The sequence below is a fragment of the Erithacus rubecula genome (genome assembly GCF_903797595.1).
Source record: "Erithacus rubecula genome assembly, chromosome: 19".
Taxonomy (NCBI): Eukaryota; Metazoa; Chordata; class Aves; order Passeriformes; family Muscicapidae; genus Erithacus; species Erithacus rubecula.
Window position 1 is genome coordinate 6306372 of NC_136671.1, and position 17183 is coordinate 6323554.

Genomic DNA, 17183 nt, shown 5'->3' on the forward strand with positions numbered 1-17183 from the left:
TGCACTTCCAACAGCACACCATAATCTCATCTTTCATAGACCCATAGACTCACCACAGAGCTGTGAAAACCACACTTCAGTGTAACTACTGTTTAGATTACAGGAAAATATTAACTACAGTAAAATTAAATAAGGCTAAAAGAAGTTCAGAACCTTTATAATATAGATAGCAGAGTATACCATTTCTACAAGGATGCTTCTGAACATTACATCCACTACTGATAAACCTCCAGCATGCTTGCCAGAATTTGAAAAAAATCTGGCCCTTACTCAGTGCTAGGGCAGTATTTGGTTCTCTGCCAAGGCTGCTCACTGTACTCTCCTGTAGCACTGACTAATACTTTTTACACAGAGTCCTCTCAGCAGGAAGCTCATGGTGCAATGAGCAAAAACCTGGCTGTGGCCATCCAGTGCACACCTGGAGTCAACAAGAAAAGAAACTCCAAGCGACATGTAATCAAATTTAAAACTTACAGCATGGAACAGACTTCTAAAATTCTACTTTTCTTGTTCTCAATGTTCTGGAAAAAATGAAGAGGGCTGGAAACTTTTTCTGAGAAGAAAGCTACAGTTCACTCTTACATTCATTCTCCCACACAAAGCTTGCTTTAACCAAAGGTTTGGTTTTAAAGGATGGTTCTGCAGTCTCAAAAACCAGCAGTCAGCCACCACTTCTAAGTGAGGTAGGTTATTGGCTTCAATCTTCTCAGCATTTATTATTGAACAGAACCTGTATTCTGCATGAACTGTCAAATCATACTGGTCTCAAGAAATTACTTTGGAGAAAATCTCTGCCATTTTAAAATCTATTTATATCATTACTCAAGTAAAGGTTAGAATCACCACCTATCAACTCAAATAGCACCTTAGTACAGAAATAGTTCTGAATCCAACCTTCTTCACATGCAGATTTAGAGGCATAGCCTAGCACGTGAACAAGCTATTTTTGTAGTTACAGGCTGGTAAAATAAGCAGCATAAAAGTTACACTCAAAGTCATGGGTTGGTTAAACAAAGGTAAAAGCACATTAAAAATAGTCTTGCTGAATAAAATCTGATAATGTCCTTAGAATTAGGTATTAGAAAAATACCTAAAAGCACTGGCTGATATAATGGCAATGACAATTTTCATTAGTGTTGCAGAAACCATATCTTTCCAAGACAGCAATGAATTTAAGTTAGTAAGAGAGACAGATATGGAAAACTCTATGGCAAGACTGTGTTTACCAAGACAAATCTAAAGCCCAGCAGAGATGTGCTCACAGATCACAGCAGTATTTTACCTTATGGGACTTTTCACAGAAAATCTAACAAAATTTCTGTTTCCCTTGTTATTCCTTGTTTGGTTGTAAGCCTTGAAAAAATTATTACAAAAAAATGTTATGTACTTAACCCTTTGTTGATACTGAACAGCAAGGATTCTATTTTACTGCACAACAAAATAAATCTGCCTAATGTCCAGTGTGACACAAAGACAATGTGCTTGGTAGCACATGATGTGCAAAACTTCCTACCTCTTCAGCTTTACACTGACTTAGAGCTGTAATTCTTTTTACAGCAAAGATTTATTATTTCAAAGACACAGTCAGGATCCTCTAAGTTTACAAATGCATTGGAACTTGAGAATGTTATTCCACTGCCCTCATGAGGGAGAAAATTCTTTTTATAAAGCTGAACTTAAAATCTGCTGCTGGTCATTGTTTTTTCTGTCACAGTTTACTAGCACACTACCTCACATTCTCTGACAAACTAATTCCAGGCTATTTTGCAAATACCTGCTTAGTTCAATCATCCATTCAATGTTGCTCCTCTGCACAGTAGGGCCCCACTGGAGATAGAGTGACTTGGTTATCTTTTCTAAGGATTTTATGAATAATCAAATTTCAGTTTCAGCAGTGATATTTTGCCACCTATTTCAAACTCACATGGAAATACTACTTACCAATTCCTTTTGTATATTAGCTGTTTGCAACTGCTGCACTCCAGCCACAGGTTTCAGCCCTTCAACAGCTGAAATGAACCCTCCCTACAAAGTCTCATCTCCTGCAACTTTTGCCCTGCAGCTCAGCAGTTGCATCTGCTTACAAAGGTGTCAATCTCTACTCCTTCCCTTGGATGAAGGCCCCATGTTTACTCTGAACATGCACACATTTACCATTGCTTTGCAACTCAGGTAAATTAGGCAACTAACAAACATTTTTTGTCCTTAAGGACAGGGAACATACTATACAGTAGTAAAAGTTTATTGGTTCTACACTAAACAAAAACTCAAAACCTGAAAATCTTATAATTTCAGAAGAATTCTCTAGAAGCCAAAGACAGCACTAGTAAGACAGAAAGACATACAGACCTGAACTCTGAAAAAATAAAATAAAGGTCAGGAACAAGATCTTATACTGAACTAGAATATTACAGTGTGTAGTCCCTCAGCAAGGTATCACAGATCCATGACAGTTACCTAGAAAACTTTGGACTGAAACTTTAAAATTACATAAAATGTATCAAAATGAGATTTATTTCTTTCTTCAAATATTTTGACTAGTTCAAAAAAGCTGCTAGAAAAACAAAGAGAGCATTGTGACTGCTTTTATTGACTTATCCATACAAGCAGAAAATCACACATTCCAAAAGCAAAACAAAACTTGTCATAGAAATGCAATCTAATTTTCTTTTTAAAGGGTTAACATTAAGAGACAGTACCCTAGCTTACTAAAATATGTCCTACTGTCAGTAATTATTTTTAAAATTATTCACAAAATCCTACTAAAAATTATGGAAATATGTACTATAATTAAAGCTACAATTAGTTAACAATAGCAGCTGCTTTTTAACCAACTCTACAAGCTGACTTGCTTCAATCAGTGCTGTAACTGGCACATCTGCAGACAGGAAATCCTCAACACCATCAAGTTTCCCAGCCTATTATCTGAGACACCTGGTGTGGGTGTGTTGATACAGAGCAAAACAATGAATCATATGGACTGCACACCAATTAACCAGCTTTAACTGTTAATGTGTTTAGTCCTTAAGGGTGGAGTGCCAATTTGAACAATAAAAAAAGTCAACACAAAACCCTGAAACTATGAATTCTGCTGTTTCTAAATATGGATTGTAACTCAAATCTATCAGAAGAATTATAATACATGTAGTTCCTCTGCATTGAAATAGCAGACTCATGTTACAACTGAATTGCAACAGTCCATCATGCAACCTTATTCCATTATAATTAATAGTAACCAATATTTTTTCTTATTATTTCAACTTAATAGCTCTTCTTTCCATTTTATACAAAAGTAAACAAATTGACTTGACATTTGACATATGTGTCTCCAACTTTTTGTACTTTTCACAGAACCACAGAAAGGGTCAGGCATTTTTACCAGAAAGCTTAAGAAAAATCAAATACAGCACTTAGAAACCCACTTTTTGGAAACATTTTCATCTCACCTCATGAAAATTATTCTACAGTTTTCAGGGTTGTTATGTGTCCAGATAGCATGAGCTTTTGTTTTGCTCTTGGCAAGCACTAGTCTGTTTGACTGATTCTGATGAGAATAATCCATTATTACAGCCCGTTTCCACAATTTGTAGAGCCCAAGGCACTTCTAAGAGAGTAGAAGTTACAGGAAGGAAAAGAAAACATTTGTCACAATGCACAACCTGCCCTCTGTTTGGGGTATTAGGAAGATATAAAGCTGACTTAACAGAGAAACAGAACAACTGGACAGTAGATTAAGTCCATTGGGCAAAATACAAAATGCTGCAAATGATCTGTTTCTGATCCTGTAATAGATCTATTCTACAACCACAATAATTTAAATTTATGTTATGAACAAACAAAAGAGTAATGCATCCCCACTACTCTAAAATAGTAGTGCCAGATAAAAAGAATATAAAGTAGTCAAGGGGATTGCTAAAGCTGCTAGTAAAACCAATTATTCATCTGCATCAAAACAGATTTCTTGGGCAGTACATTTAAGCCTATTTGCTTTGTTTGCCAGATATCATCTGCCTGCCAAATACCACTAGTACCTTTAGCCATGCATTATTGATCTAGAATTTCAGATATTCACAAAGCTTTATAAGCACAAAAGACAAGAGGTCTACTCTAGTGTGCTTACAGCCCTTCTGAACCAGTAGAGGAACTGAGGACAGACTCGCAACAGCAACAAATGAGCAGTTTAGGGAAGCAATACTGAAGGAGTATTTTCATTCCCGTGGGCTAGAGCCTTGTACCAATGTATAATTTAGTGTGTTAGTACTTGCAGAAAGTAGCATTTGTCTCAAATGAGACAAACCCCAGATTTGATTCCCATTTCTGGTGATTATGCTCATAGACATTTGTCACACCATTCTTTTACACAGATTCACTTAGATGTTGTTATGTCAGTTCTAAGGGGTCTGAGAGATGTGAAAGTCCCTAACCAGATTTCAAAAAGCTATACAGTTTCAAGGTTCCCTGAAATGAGCTTGGGTTTTTAGAGTCAGTTACTTCTCTTTCTCTGAATTGGATGACGGCTGCAGTAACAAACTTAAGCAGCACATTTTAAAAAAGATCCTAGAAGAAACAGTAGCCTCTTAAAGAGGATAAATATGCACTTACAGTGAATAGCTTCATGAATCAATCAAGAGTATGGACTTAGAGAACACTACCTGCAAACCAGAGCTTGCTGGAATTCATGTTCTTACTCCAGTAAAAGTGAGGAAGACTAGATAGTCTCCCATTTATTGCAGCTCATGCAAAAAGAGCTACCACAGACTTCTTCCATTTACTGTAACTTTAATGTGTTTTTAGACTGTAAATGAACCAGTCATGAAAGTAAGAAAAGAATTTAACAACTGTCAATGTTTAAGTCACTAAACATTTAAAATGGGGGGGGGGGGGGGCCGGTGTTTGACCCCAAGAAGAAGTGACTTCACTTTCAGAATGGAAAGCATTGCAAAGAAATGGTAAGATAATCATATTTACCTACTGCCCACATAATGGTGTTGAAAGAATCAGTTTCTTCTGTGCCCAGGTCAGCATTTTTCCAAGTGACTTGCAATCTGTTGCTCTTCAATTTTTCAACTTTAGTTGGGAAACATCTCTTTAAAAATTTTGTGCCGTAAGATTCCATGTGCTCAGTTACTAAAGAAGCCATTTGCTGTTGAGTAGTAAAACAAATTTATTTTTTCTTAGATATATGACCTTTTGAATGTAAATCCTTCCCTCAGCTGGGTTCAGGAATTCCCAGTAAATATCTTGTGCATTTCAAACATTGTTTATCACTTAGTTAGAATGCATTGCTAACACATGATAATTTAGGAAGCCACTACAACCTGCAACTCCATTCCAAGAGGCACCTACACCTGAATACTCAAATTATTTTCAAAAAAGTAAAATAGCATATTAATAAAATTGTTGTTTCTAAAGCATTCATTGTTTACACAATCTAGAGCATATTCAATTTGCCACTACTATAATTAAAATTTTAAGTAGCTTGATAAAAATTAAATACTTTCATAAAACAATGGGAGAAAGATATTTCCTTTTGCCATAAGACCTGACATTTCTCTGCAATGACTACGAATCACTAAGGTTTCATGGAAAGTTCTAATTAAAAAAAAACCTGCAAACTTTTGTCCTAAGAGCCTGTTTAAAATAATGCCACATCACACTGAAGTAGCAAAATGTGGCATCAACAGGTTTATCCACAGACATCAGTGCACTTGACTGCAGTAATTCAGGTTGCACCTTGTCAGAGTATGTTTATTACTTAAAGGATATTATTACAAAACCACTGACATAGAACAACTCCACACAAGCTCTCTCAGCTTACAAAACTTTATTTTCAAGCTGATATTAACTAATATGAAGGCAAGAGCAGGGTTATGTCTCTTCAGAAACATGAGAGCTCACTAATCAGTTTCCATCAGACTCAATGTAGTTGCAGACTGAACATAATTATTTTATCTTCATTAATACTTTATTAACTTTAGTATGGCCATTGTGCTCTTCCTGCCTACAGAGGATCAAGTTCTCAGAGCAAGCCCTACTCTAAGTATTAGACCAAGTGCCACACACCCCATTCCCTGCTTGCTAGAGTTCATGCTGTTACAGGTGAGGATTTCTTCAACAAGGAGTGTAAATCCCAAGAATTATTCTATACAATATTTTGCAAACTCATGCCACTGGTTTTAAGGCATACAAGCTGCTACTTTTAAGGAAACCACTCCAAAGTGGGAGAGGGTGACATACAACCAGGAGCTGTCTCTAGTGTCACTACCACAAGTGGTGCTTGTCACTGCCACTTAAGCAACACTACTCCCACCTCAAAAACTGTGCATATCCTAGGAAATGTTTGGAGATGCAAACAATACTTTTTCTTTAGGAGATAAAAATAATCAAATCTATCTTTTAATTTATTCGCTAGATAAGGAGATGTAAGATATTCTGCACTTGCCTGATCAAACCCACGAAGTGGGATACTTCTCATCATGACTGTAGTGTCCAATCCAATGCCTGTTAGAAAACCAGCACACTCAAGGGAAACATCTGGTGGTGCACCAGTTAAGCAAATGTAAACAACCATTTCAACAAACACAATATATGAGTAGTATACAAGTGGGCTTTTTACTTGGAGATACCAAGTTCTCACACAGACATCTTTAGCTTGCTTTTGTACATAGAATAAAACTTGGAAGTCTTATAGTTAACATAGTTAACACAGGATTTAAGACCCTGAGAATTTATTCTCAGCTGATATTAATTTCCATGCTGCTACTGCATAAAAACTATTATTATTGTCTTACTAACTCAACTATATGATATGAGCAAAGGAATTCTGAAAATTGAGCCTTCATAGAAAAGACAGCTATGCTACTTATAATCATAGATCATCACAGGCTTTTCAAAGGATACAGCTGGCTCCAACAATCAACCTGTTACAGGAAAAGAAGAAAAGAAGAAAGAAGAGGAATGAGCTTGTGCATATTTTTGCACAAACAAAAAAGAGCATTTTCTGATGTGGGTGTCCCATTTGTCAACTTCCAAACAGCTGGGACCCCCCAGTTAGGCAGGACTGCTGGAAAATGATGGAGGATGGCTCAGTCAGCTCTTCCATCAGCTCTCTCAGCACCCTGGGGTAGATCCCATTCAGCCCCTTGGAGCTGTGTATGGCCAAGTGCTGTAGCAGGTTTCTAACCAAGTCCTCATGATTTATGGGGGCTTCATTTGGTTCCCTGTCCCCATCTTTCAGCTCAGGAGTTGGGTACTCACAGAACAATTGCTCTTACTATTAAGGACTGAAGCAAAGAAAGCATTAAGTAACTCAGTCTTATCCTTATTACTGTGCTTCTCCCCCTTGCCACATCCAATAAAGGATGGGGATTCTCCTGAGCCCTCTTTTTGTTGCTACTGTATTTATAGAAACATTTTTATTGCCTTTTACAGCAGCAGCCAGATTAAGTTCTAATTGGGCTTTGGCCCCTCTAATTTTCTCCCCGCACAACCTCATGACATCCTTGTAGTCTTCCCTCTTCTCCCAGGGGCATAAACACCTTTTTTCCCTGAGTTCCAGCCAGGCCAATCTTCTTCCCTGACAGCTCATCTTTCAGCACATGGGGATGGTCTATCAATTAGATTATGTCTTCCTATCAAGTAGATTACAGTTCCCAGTGCAAGATTTTATTAATTGCTAAATTTCATTTTGATTTATAACCATCTGCTTTTTAATTGTCGTATTATTCCAAATGCCAAATATTTGCCCTTCCTGTCTTCAAACATTTTGTAAGCTATTTTAATAGATTTAATAGATTTAATAGGTTTAATAGGTTTAATAGATTTACTTAGACTGGTATTTACCAAATACATCCATTTTAGTTCTTAAATAAAACTCCAGCTCCCATCTCTCCCAATATTTCACACTCTTTCAATCAAGAATATAATTTAAATTGTCCATCAGCACTTGCAGTTTATGAGGTGCATCAGCTCTCCAGCACAGCAGTTTGCATCTCTGTCCTCAGTTGCTCCCTACACTGCAGCAGTTCCTCTCTCTCCTGACCACATGCTCAGTTCCCTACATTTGCTAGGTACAAAAGGCAGAATTCTCAGTCCCTGTTCTGCAGGTAATAGCAGCTCCAGCCAGGCAGCCATTACCACTCAGCTGCTGGACAGGCTGCCCTTGCACTCCTTTGCTGTTTATGTCTTATGCAGACTTGTTAAAATCTCAGTTTGGAGATGCATCCCACACAGTATTTCCACTGACAACGAAGTATTTTGTCAGGTTTTTGAATGGGCTTGTGGCCTGTGCCTTACCCTAAACCAATCTGCAACATCTCCCAGTTCTAGCAGCAATGCCTTTAAACTTCTGAGGAGTGCAGACATGGAGGCTGCAGTCCCGTAAGCCCCAGGGACTGCACAGTCAGTACAACACATGTTTTCTCACAAAAGGCTCCAGATAACATCTCTCTATCCTACAACAAAAACATACAACTTCTGAAGGTGTACAGAGAATAGGTTGAGTAAAAGTGATTAAAATCTGCTAGTCTGGGTTTTATGTTTGGCAAACAATTCAACCTAATGGGAAACAATTTTTCCAGCATTAGGGCATCTGATTCATCTGTGAATGGACGATCACTCCCTTATTAGCATGCAGCTCCTGGGAAGTGCAGCAAAAAGCCCATAAAGAAATGTCTACTAGAGATTCACAGGGAAAAGAATGAGAATTTCTGTAATTTGGGCATATGCTTGCTCTTCTTTTTCATTACATGAAAAATAGATGTCAGCTGGCACTTATTCATAGCTCAGCTCCACATTATTCACATTTTCTTGTACAAAATAGGGGGTTCCTGGGCATTGTCAGTGTCTAAAGGAAAAGTCAGGAAAGCAGAACCTGACCTTGTTCACACCTGCTCAATTTCTCACTCATTCTTGATACATTTCAAGGTATCTTTTCTAATTCACTCTGCCCTTCACCTCAGTAGTGAGTTTCTTCCCCATGTTTGTATATCTAAGGGACTTTTAACTTGGTTAATGGTTTACTTTTTTAAAAATATGAATAACTGCAGGATTGACAGTTCTATAACCTCCAGGCATGTAATTTATAGCTGAGATATGTACATTTGGAGAGGGAGAAAAGAAAGAATAACTACAACACAGCTCAGACTAAAAACAAAAGGTGTTAAACTGAACCTAGGGAATATTTATAATAGAAACAAATCCGACAGAAATAAACCTTTAACAGCTCCCTCCTTCATTTACTAAGACACAGCCTGATAAAGCACAGAAATGCTACTGTAGCCCCTGCAGGCTTATTTTGACTAAATCTCAGGAATGCAACATATAAACACTAGACTCCCACATTACACTGTTACAACTTGCATTAGCAGCAACTGGACAAGAGCCACATTTTCACAGAAATATCTTTCAAGGTTAAATCTTATATTTTGTTTTGGGTTTTATTTGGGGGGGATGAGGGTGTTGCTTTTCCTAAAAACAATTTCCTAGCATAAATGATGCTTTCAAAATTCAAGAGGTGACTGATACACTACAAACAACAGCAAATTTACTTTCTTTCTAAAATTGTAGAAGAAGCCTCATTTATCTATTTGTTAGCTTATTACAGTTCATTTTTATACCAGAAAATCACTGCCATGGATGGCAACTGGTTTTTTTGCAAAAACACCAGTATTTTAGTTTGGAGTCTCTTCTGCTTTTTCTAGAATTGCTCAGTAGAAAAGACAAAAAGATGGCATTATCCGATTTTCAGACTAGCAAATCTGCATTTCCTGTCACAGTAATCTTCATCAGTCAATTGCTCTGTAGTGCAGCGTTGACTTGGAATCTAACTGCTCTACGTGTTATAAAAAACAACTAGTATTTCCATTAAAACTAGTGTTTTAATTTTTCAGTTAAACAATAGCTTCCAAAGCAAAAGTAACCCAAATGTCTCATCATATTTGCTTTTATTATCAGAACTGCCATAACTTAGGAGAATGCAAAATTATGTTGGCGTTTTCCCACCAACCGAGGAACTGAGCAGCCCCCGGGTGAGTCCATGCTGCCCTCTTGTGACTTGTGGTGTAATTGCTACAGCACAACCTAACATGGTGAAAACTCGTGTGTAATCTGATTTTAGAAGGGAATCTCATAAGAGGAGGATGGGGAAGATCTATCAGTTGCTAATGAAGTTTGGTAGTATGACATTGATGCATTGCAAAGCACATTTCCAGAAAGAAAACAGATGAAAAATTGGTGTACAAAAGGCAATTTTGAACATTTTTCAGCTTGCCATATAGAAAAGGTAGGAATGCCAGCATCTATTACAGCCATGGTAAGGTAACTCACGTTTTTCCAGGAGATTCCTTTAACCAGAACAGATCATCACTTGTGATTCCATACTCCAGTGCACCTGCAACCTATGATCACACAGGTGAATCCACAATGCAAATCCTCACAGCAATAAAAGCTAATAGCAATTTGGGCTGAAGTACAGACCAAGGGGAATATATCTGGGGCTACCAAATTCCAACCTGAATTATCCTGAATTTTTCTAAAAAGCCATGCTTTATATAAAAACAATTTTTTGTGTGACACAACTACAAAAATCTCTCATATGTTGCTTCATTTTTACATTCTTTATCCTCCTTCACCATGTTCTGCATCTCAACCAGCAGAGCATGGGAGTTGTCAAATGGAAGGGTAACTTACATGTGTAGGGTATTTTGGTCTTCCTCCAGTAGCAATGACAATATTATCTGCAGTAACAACAGTCTACAAACAAAAAACCAAAAACAAACAAACAGGAAAAAAAAAAAAAAAAAGAAAAGAAACTGAGCATTTGCAATCTTTTTATCTGTCTGTGTATTTCATCTATGTACAAATGAGTGATCAATGAGAAACCAGGCACTACCATCTGCTAATTATGTAACAATAATCAGCAGTACATTACAAAAAGGAGATGAACTAACATCTGCAGAATTTATCCTACCCATTCTCTACTCAGTTTTGTTTTAATATTAACTGTGCAATTGTTTTTACACTAAGCAAGATTCTGATGACTATTTGGAAGCAATAGTTATGCACAAATGGCACCATTTTAAAATCAATTTCTTGTCAGGACAAAATGCACAGAGATCACAGCAGTAAATTCTGTCTCAGGCTGGGAGTTAAGCTACCTCAAAAGAAGAACGTTTCTAAAAAAATCCTAGGTATCTACTCCCAAAAAACCTGATATTCAAGCTGATATTAATCAGTGACATTAAACAATTACCCTCAAAAAGGTGTTAGAAAGGCAGGTTCAGACCTTATTAAATATGCAGCAATGGCCACCATTCTGTTATGTGACCCAGCTGTGCATTCCCACTGACTGCCTCCCACACACAATTTGGTATTACCAAGTTAATCACCCACAGAAATCACCTGAAGGAGGGAAACAGCTCAGAGCAACCTAATTCTCAGAACTTATACTTCTGTAAGCATCAGCATGACTGACCAAATCAAACGAATATCTTTTGTCTCAGCATTTCCACCCACAGAAAAAAAGCAACAGCATCTACCAGGGCAGGCCAGAGATTCAGCAGGCACCAGTCAACTTCATAAACAACTTCTCTAAGTGGAAAATGCAAATCTCACTCACCAAAACAATACTGAATACCTGAAAGAATTTGCAAAAGGACAATCTTGCTCTCACATGACCTGAAATGTTCTAAGTGAACAACACTGCAGAAATCAGCACAGCAGCTCACCTCTTTACCTGCTTTTGTTAAACCACGGACTGTATGTGGATCAGAAAAACTTCCTTTTATGTTGAAATATTTCACCTTCCTGTTTAGAAGAAAACGGCATCAGCAATGCACACTTAACAAGAATAGGTATGAAATACAATCAGCTATGTTTTCTGTATTTAAGTGTTAAAAAGGGTAGCTAACAGCATTAGAGCAGTAAAAGGAAGGAATCTCATTTCATAGGACTGTTTGAAGCTCTATTATAATTTGTCACTGAATTCTTGTGTCACATTTAGCTCCTCTCTACAGAAAAGTAACTAACCTTGTAACAAACTTTGAGATCTGGTTATTGACCTCTTCAAAAAGACATTTTCCATTAGCCATAGCATTACTAGCATTATCTACAGCATTTTGGATACCATACTCATTTGAGAACACACCAAAGAGACTCAATATTTTCTATTAATATAATTTCTCTCTAAAAGGAGCTGCATGCTGAAAAACTTGGAACCATTTCTGCACTGAAAGTAAAAAAAAAAAAATCTGCTTCTTTAGCAGAGTGTTAGCTCCGGGTTTGCATGGCATAGAAATTTTGGGGGGGATGAGATCAAAAGCATCTTAGGAAACCTAATATGACTGCTTCATATTAATGCAATACCTCTCCAGCCTAAAGAGAGCATCACATACATTGCTAGAAAGCTTTTGTGTATGGTCAGTGTCAACCACTACTTCACCAAAAGGAAAATGGGAGAGGAAGAGACCACTTAGACAAGGGCACTTACAGACCCCAGCAGAAAGGACTTACAGCCTCAAAATACTAGCTCTAGATAGAAACTTCAAAGGCAATTCTACAAGGACAAGAGCACCTCCTTGAATGTGGGAAGAAACATGAACTTCAAAATCTTATTTACTTTTCTTGTAGTTGCACTCTGTGTCCCCAGTTCAAGGATTTCACATAATTCTGAACACTATCTGCCATCACAGACCTGTTGTAAAACAAGAAATAGACCAAGAAGTCATCATATTATAAATTATGCAACACAAAGATACAGGCATTGCTGAAAATGAGGAATGAACCATAGTATTTTTTGTTGTAAAAGCAACATAATTTCTGTCCAAATAACCTAGTAACTAGTTCTGTTTTTAAAACAAAATTTGCTAAAATTTCACATGCAAAATTAACTTCCCTAACTGCCATATAATAAACACCAACTGGGAAAAGGTTATTGCTATGCATTTGCAGCATATAAAAGATGGGTAACAGTCTTTACCAGGTATGATGAACAGGTTGGGATATATTCCAGCCATAGTGTTGGGCATCTTTAAGGGCACTCCCTAAAAGGGCTGCTTGATGCATAAGCTTTTTAGGAATGCAGCCAACATTCACACAAGTTCCACCAAGTCCCCATGCAGTTCCTTGTGGAAAAAAAAAAGACAGTCAAAAAAAAAAGTAAATGCATCAGTTTAGTACAACAATGTAGCTGGGTACATGGGATGTAAAAAGTTCCATAACAACACAGTTTACTGTCTCCTACAAATCAGTTTCTAACTTTCTTTGTGCTCATTTGTTTGATAAAAAACATCTCTGTACATTTTTCTTCTAAAATTCAAACCATCTCAAGATTTTTCTCAGAGCTCAGAAGATTCAGTAACTAAACACTTACATTTGCAGATCTCATTTTATGCATGGTACACAAGGAGCCTCAATATTACACAATTTGTAATTTTTAGAAAATGTAAATAATGTTTTGACAGAGGGAATATTCTCACTTAAATAAATCTAAAGTCTACTATAAATGATGGCATCGAGCCTGCTAACAAGCTTAATGTGCAGGGGAGCAGACACAGCTGGTTCATCCTGGAGAGAAGGAGCCACAGCACAAGCTGGGCTTAAGGACTTGTGCTCCAAGCAAAGCAAGCAGTGTGTGTTTGGACACTGCTGTCTGGAGAAACCTGCTCACCTGAACAACTGAATTATATGCATTTCCAATTATTACCCTGGTATTTCTCTTCCATACCTTGTGGGGAAGGTTCAACATAATCCAGAACAGCCACTTTTCTTCCAAACTGAGCAGCTTTAAACAAAGAAGGAAGGTAAGGTATTTAGACAAAGGAGAAATACACAAACATTTTTAGTAGCGCAGATAGATAAAATACAGGAGATGACAGATGGTGTTTTTTCCTGTCTAACTCAAGATGCCAGACCAGGGACCCAACCTGGTCTGGTTGGGTCATTGGGACATTTGCCTATGTCATCAGCAAATTCTCTGGAAGATGTTTAATAACCTAGACTGGGGCCTCCAGCTTCCACTGACCCTAAAAATTCTATTTGACCTCAAATGAGATGTTTAAGAACACCGTGGGTTGTTGAACACATTACCCTGAGATACAAAGAGGCAAGGTTCTCTACAGCAGTTAGTTCTTGGAAACAGTCTGAAGAGATTGTGTTTTTTTAACACATAAATTATAAATGGTATTTTAAAAAATACAGTATCTATGGAGGTACTCTGAATAATTTTACAACAGTGAAATGAAAGCTTATTAGTTTTTCCCATAACAAAAAAGAAATATTTTTTCAAAGGTTAAGACGAAAGCTAAACAAAATCCCAACACCTGAGGGTGTGAATCAATTTGCAGATTAACCATATGGAACGAAGTTAATGATTAATGTGCAGGTACTGGACCATACTATGCTTCTTAAAAAGCTGTAATATTAGCAGTAGCACTTCCCTTAGTTTCCTCATACCCCACTGAAGTTAAACCAAAACTTCAGTTGGTTATTTATGCATACAAACCTTCCTTTGCACAAGCAAGGCCTCCAGACCCTCCGCCAATGACCAGAAGATCATAGTCATTCTTCCCTGTGAAGGCGACGTGAAAAAAAAGAAGGAATAGAAACAGCACAGAAGATGGGAGAGGTATGTAAGAAGAACAGTATCACAATACACCTATTTTTGCAATTGATTATTGCTGATTTGGGTTTTCCTCACTTTACTCTAGCGCTGTGGTTTATTCATTAAGCTATCTACTCTGATCTCGTGAATGAAATACAGAAAACAAAGACTGCAAACGAAGTAAGAAAATAATTAAATTTTTACACAAAATTCCAAGAGGCTCATAATCAATGCAACTGATATCCAGTGCAGGTCTCTGTCTCGGCATTACAGCAGCAAGTTCCACCCAGATATTTCTCCGCGGGACCACCTTAGAAAGGGACTCAAAGCTTTACATGCCGCGTGTGCCCTGCCGGGCGTGGGGTGCGGTCAGAGGGAAGCTGGCCCTGCTGCCACCTCGGCTGAGACCAGCCTCGGCACAAACCCGCCCGGCTCCCGGCGCGGTGCGAGCGGCCGCAGGTGAGCCATGACTCCTTCTAGTGAGGGCACAGGGTCGCCGCTGCTTTCGGAGCCGTCACGGGCAGGGCGGGCACCGAGCCCGGGCGGGGAGGGCCGCGACTCCTGGCGCTAATTGCGCAGGGAAGGTTTGGCTGCCTCTGGGGCAGCTCCAGCCCTACTGCGGAGCCCCCACCCCGCTGCACCGTCCCCTTAGCCCGGGGCTCCCTCAGCGCCCAGGGGCCGAAGGATGGCATCCGCAGGAGCACCGGGCACGGCGGTGGCTGCCAGAGCCCTCACGGATGGAGGCGGCCGCCGCCCGCCCCGCCTCGGGGTAGAGAGGAGAGGCGGCCCGGTCCCCACAGCAGCCGCTCGAGTCCGGCATCTGCGGGTGGTGGCTCGGGGGACCTTCCCCGGGCGCTTTGGCTGTCGGAAGGCGCGGGCAGCAGCTTCCTACGGGGAGCGGCGAAGGCGCGGCCGCTGCCGGGCCCGAGCCCCGCGGGTCCCGCGTACCTGAGAGCGCTCGGAGCGTACGGCACAGCCCCGGCACTGCCGGGGGACGCGGCCGCCGCCACAGCGCCGCCATGCTGTACGGCACAGGGCCCCGCGCCCGCCAGGACCCTGCGGGGTGGCCGCGCAGCGCCTGAGCGGAGGGCGGCGGGACCCGCGCGGGAGCCGCCTGAGGCAGCGCTCGGCGCGGAGCTCGCACGGGGCTGGAGGAGGCGGGCACAGGCTGTGCTGCTGCTGAAACACACACAGCGGCTCAGAATCGGTAGGGTTGGAAGACCCTCCGTACAAAGCAGGGCCAGTGGAGTGGATGGAATGGTGGTTTGGAATGTCTCCAGAGAGGAAGAAAGCACGACCTCCCTGGGCAGCTGTTCCAGTACCGCCGACATAAAGTTCTTCCTCATTCAGAGCTGCTGGCTTGGCCTTCACTCAAGCTCAATACTTGCTCTGCCTGCTGCCCTAGGTAGTGAGTTATACGTGTTAAATGGCACCACAGCCAAGAAAATCTTGGATGCTTTTTCTACAGAAAAATAAAAAAAGAGATTTTTATGCAGTCGTGGTTCAGGCTCTGGAGCGGGAGCAGCTCACAAGGGGGCAGCATCCAACCATTTTGTTTCAGAAAACATCAATCCTCTGGTCCACAGCTGAGGAGAAACGGCAGGAAATTAAAAGACTCCCGAAAAAGTTTTAGAGAATTCACCTCCAGTGTAGCCTCAATATTTTTGTTCACTCCGTTAATGTTTGAAAATACATGAAACAGGAATTATTATCAGGTTGGTAAATGGACTGATGACTTTTTTTCCAGCATCATTGCTATTAAGCTCCCCCCACACCCCCAAATACAAGAAAACCAAAGGAAAATCTCCTGTTATCACTAGAAATAGTTACCCACTGCAACAGCAGTAGAAATAATGCCTAGAGCATACTGAGAGGCCTTTGAATTAAAGAAACCTCGAGCATATTCAGATATAATCTTCAGATATAATTCAGCATATATATATAATATATGCTTTTCAAGGTACAAGCATGCAAAGTTGTTTTTGCTTTTCATGTTAGCCACTATTGCAGGTTGGATCAGGCAGTGTTGAGCACGTGCTCTTCACACAGATTAATTCAGACATGTAGGATCAAGGCTAGAATTAATTCTCCCCGAACACAAAACGAGTTTATGTGAGGAGATGTCCCTGCAGCATTTTGGTGTTCTGCTAATAAGGAAAGGCCTTAAATGTGGCAAAGCAAAGTGAAACTATATTGAACTAAATTAAAGGAATGTGGGGTTTGGTTTCTTCTGCAGTGTCTCAAGTGAAAGGATGAGAGGGAATGACCTTAAAATGCTTACGGAGGTGTAGATTAGGAAATACAGCTGGTGCTGTGTGACTGTGATGCTGGGCTGTCCCCAGCCCTGTGGCTGTATCCCACAGCTCTGCATAAAGCACAGTGCAGTTCCACAGGCTTTCCCAACAGGACTGCCAGCTTCAGAAAAAAGTCCAGAGTCTGTGCTGTGCTATTCCACTTTTCCTTGCTCATCTCACAGGCTTGATCCTTGAGAGTGATAGAGACAAATAGCAGCAAAGAGAAGTGGGTTGTGCTGATGGTGACAGTATCAGTGAGAGCAGCAGCCCCTGGTATTTCCTTCAGTCAG

General features: G+C 39.8%; 1 protein-coding gene across 1 annotated transcript in view; it reads right to left on the bottom strand.

The window, feature by feature from the left end:
• The window catches only part of TXNRD2 (thioredoxin reductase 2), a 31563-nt gene extending 15537 nt beyond the window's left edge, over window positions 1-16026 (bottom strand). Inside the window, exons 1-11 of the mRNA XM_079322412.1 lie at window positions 15548-16026; window positions 14501-14566; window positions 13724-13780; window positions 12977-13121; window positions 12617-12691; window positions 11727-11805; window positions 10690-10752; window positions 10327-10397; window positions 6901-6920; window positions 6443-6534; window positions 4969-5143 (exon numbers count right to left, since the gene is read on the bottom strand). Of these exons, the coding sequence (XP_079178538.1) occupies window positions 4969-5143; window positions 6443-6534; window positions 6901-6920; window positions 10327-10397; window positions 10690-10752; window positions 11727-11805; window positions 12617-12691; window positions 12977-13121; window positions 13724-13780; window positions 14501-14566; window positions 15548-15620 (916 nt within the window). The 5' untranslated portion in view covers window positions 15621-16026. The remainder of the gene's footprint in view (window positions 1-4968; window positions 5144-6442; window positions 6535-6900; window positions 6921-10326; window positions 10398-10689; window positions 10753-11726; window positions 11806-12616; window positions 12692-12976; window positions 13122-13723; window positions 13781-14500; window positions 14567-15547) is intronic.
• Window positions 16027-17183: the final 1157 nt, after the last annotated feature.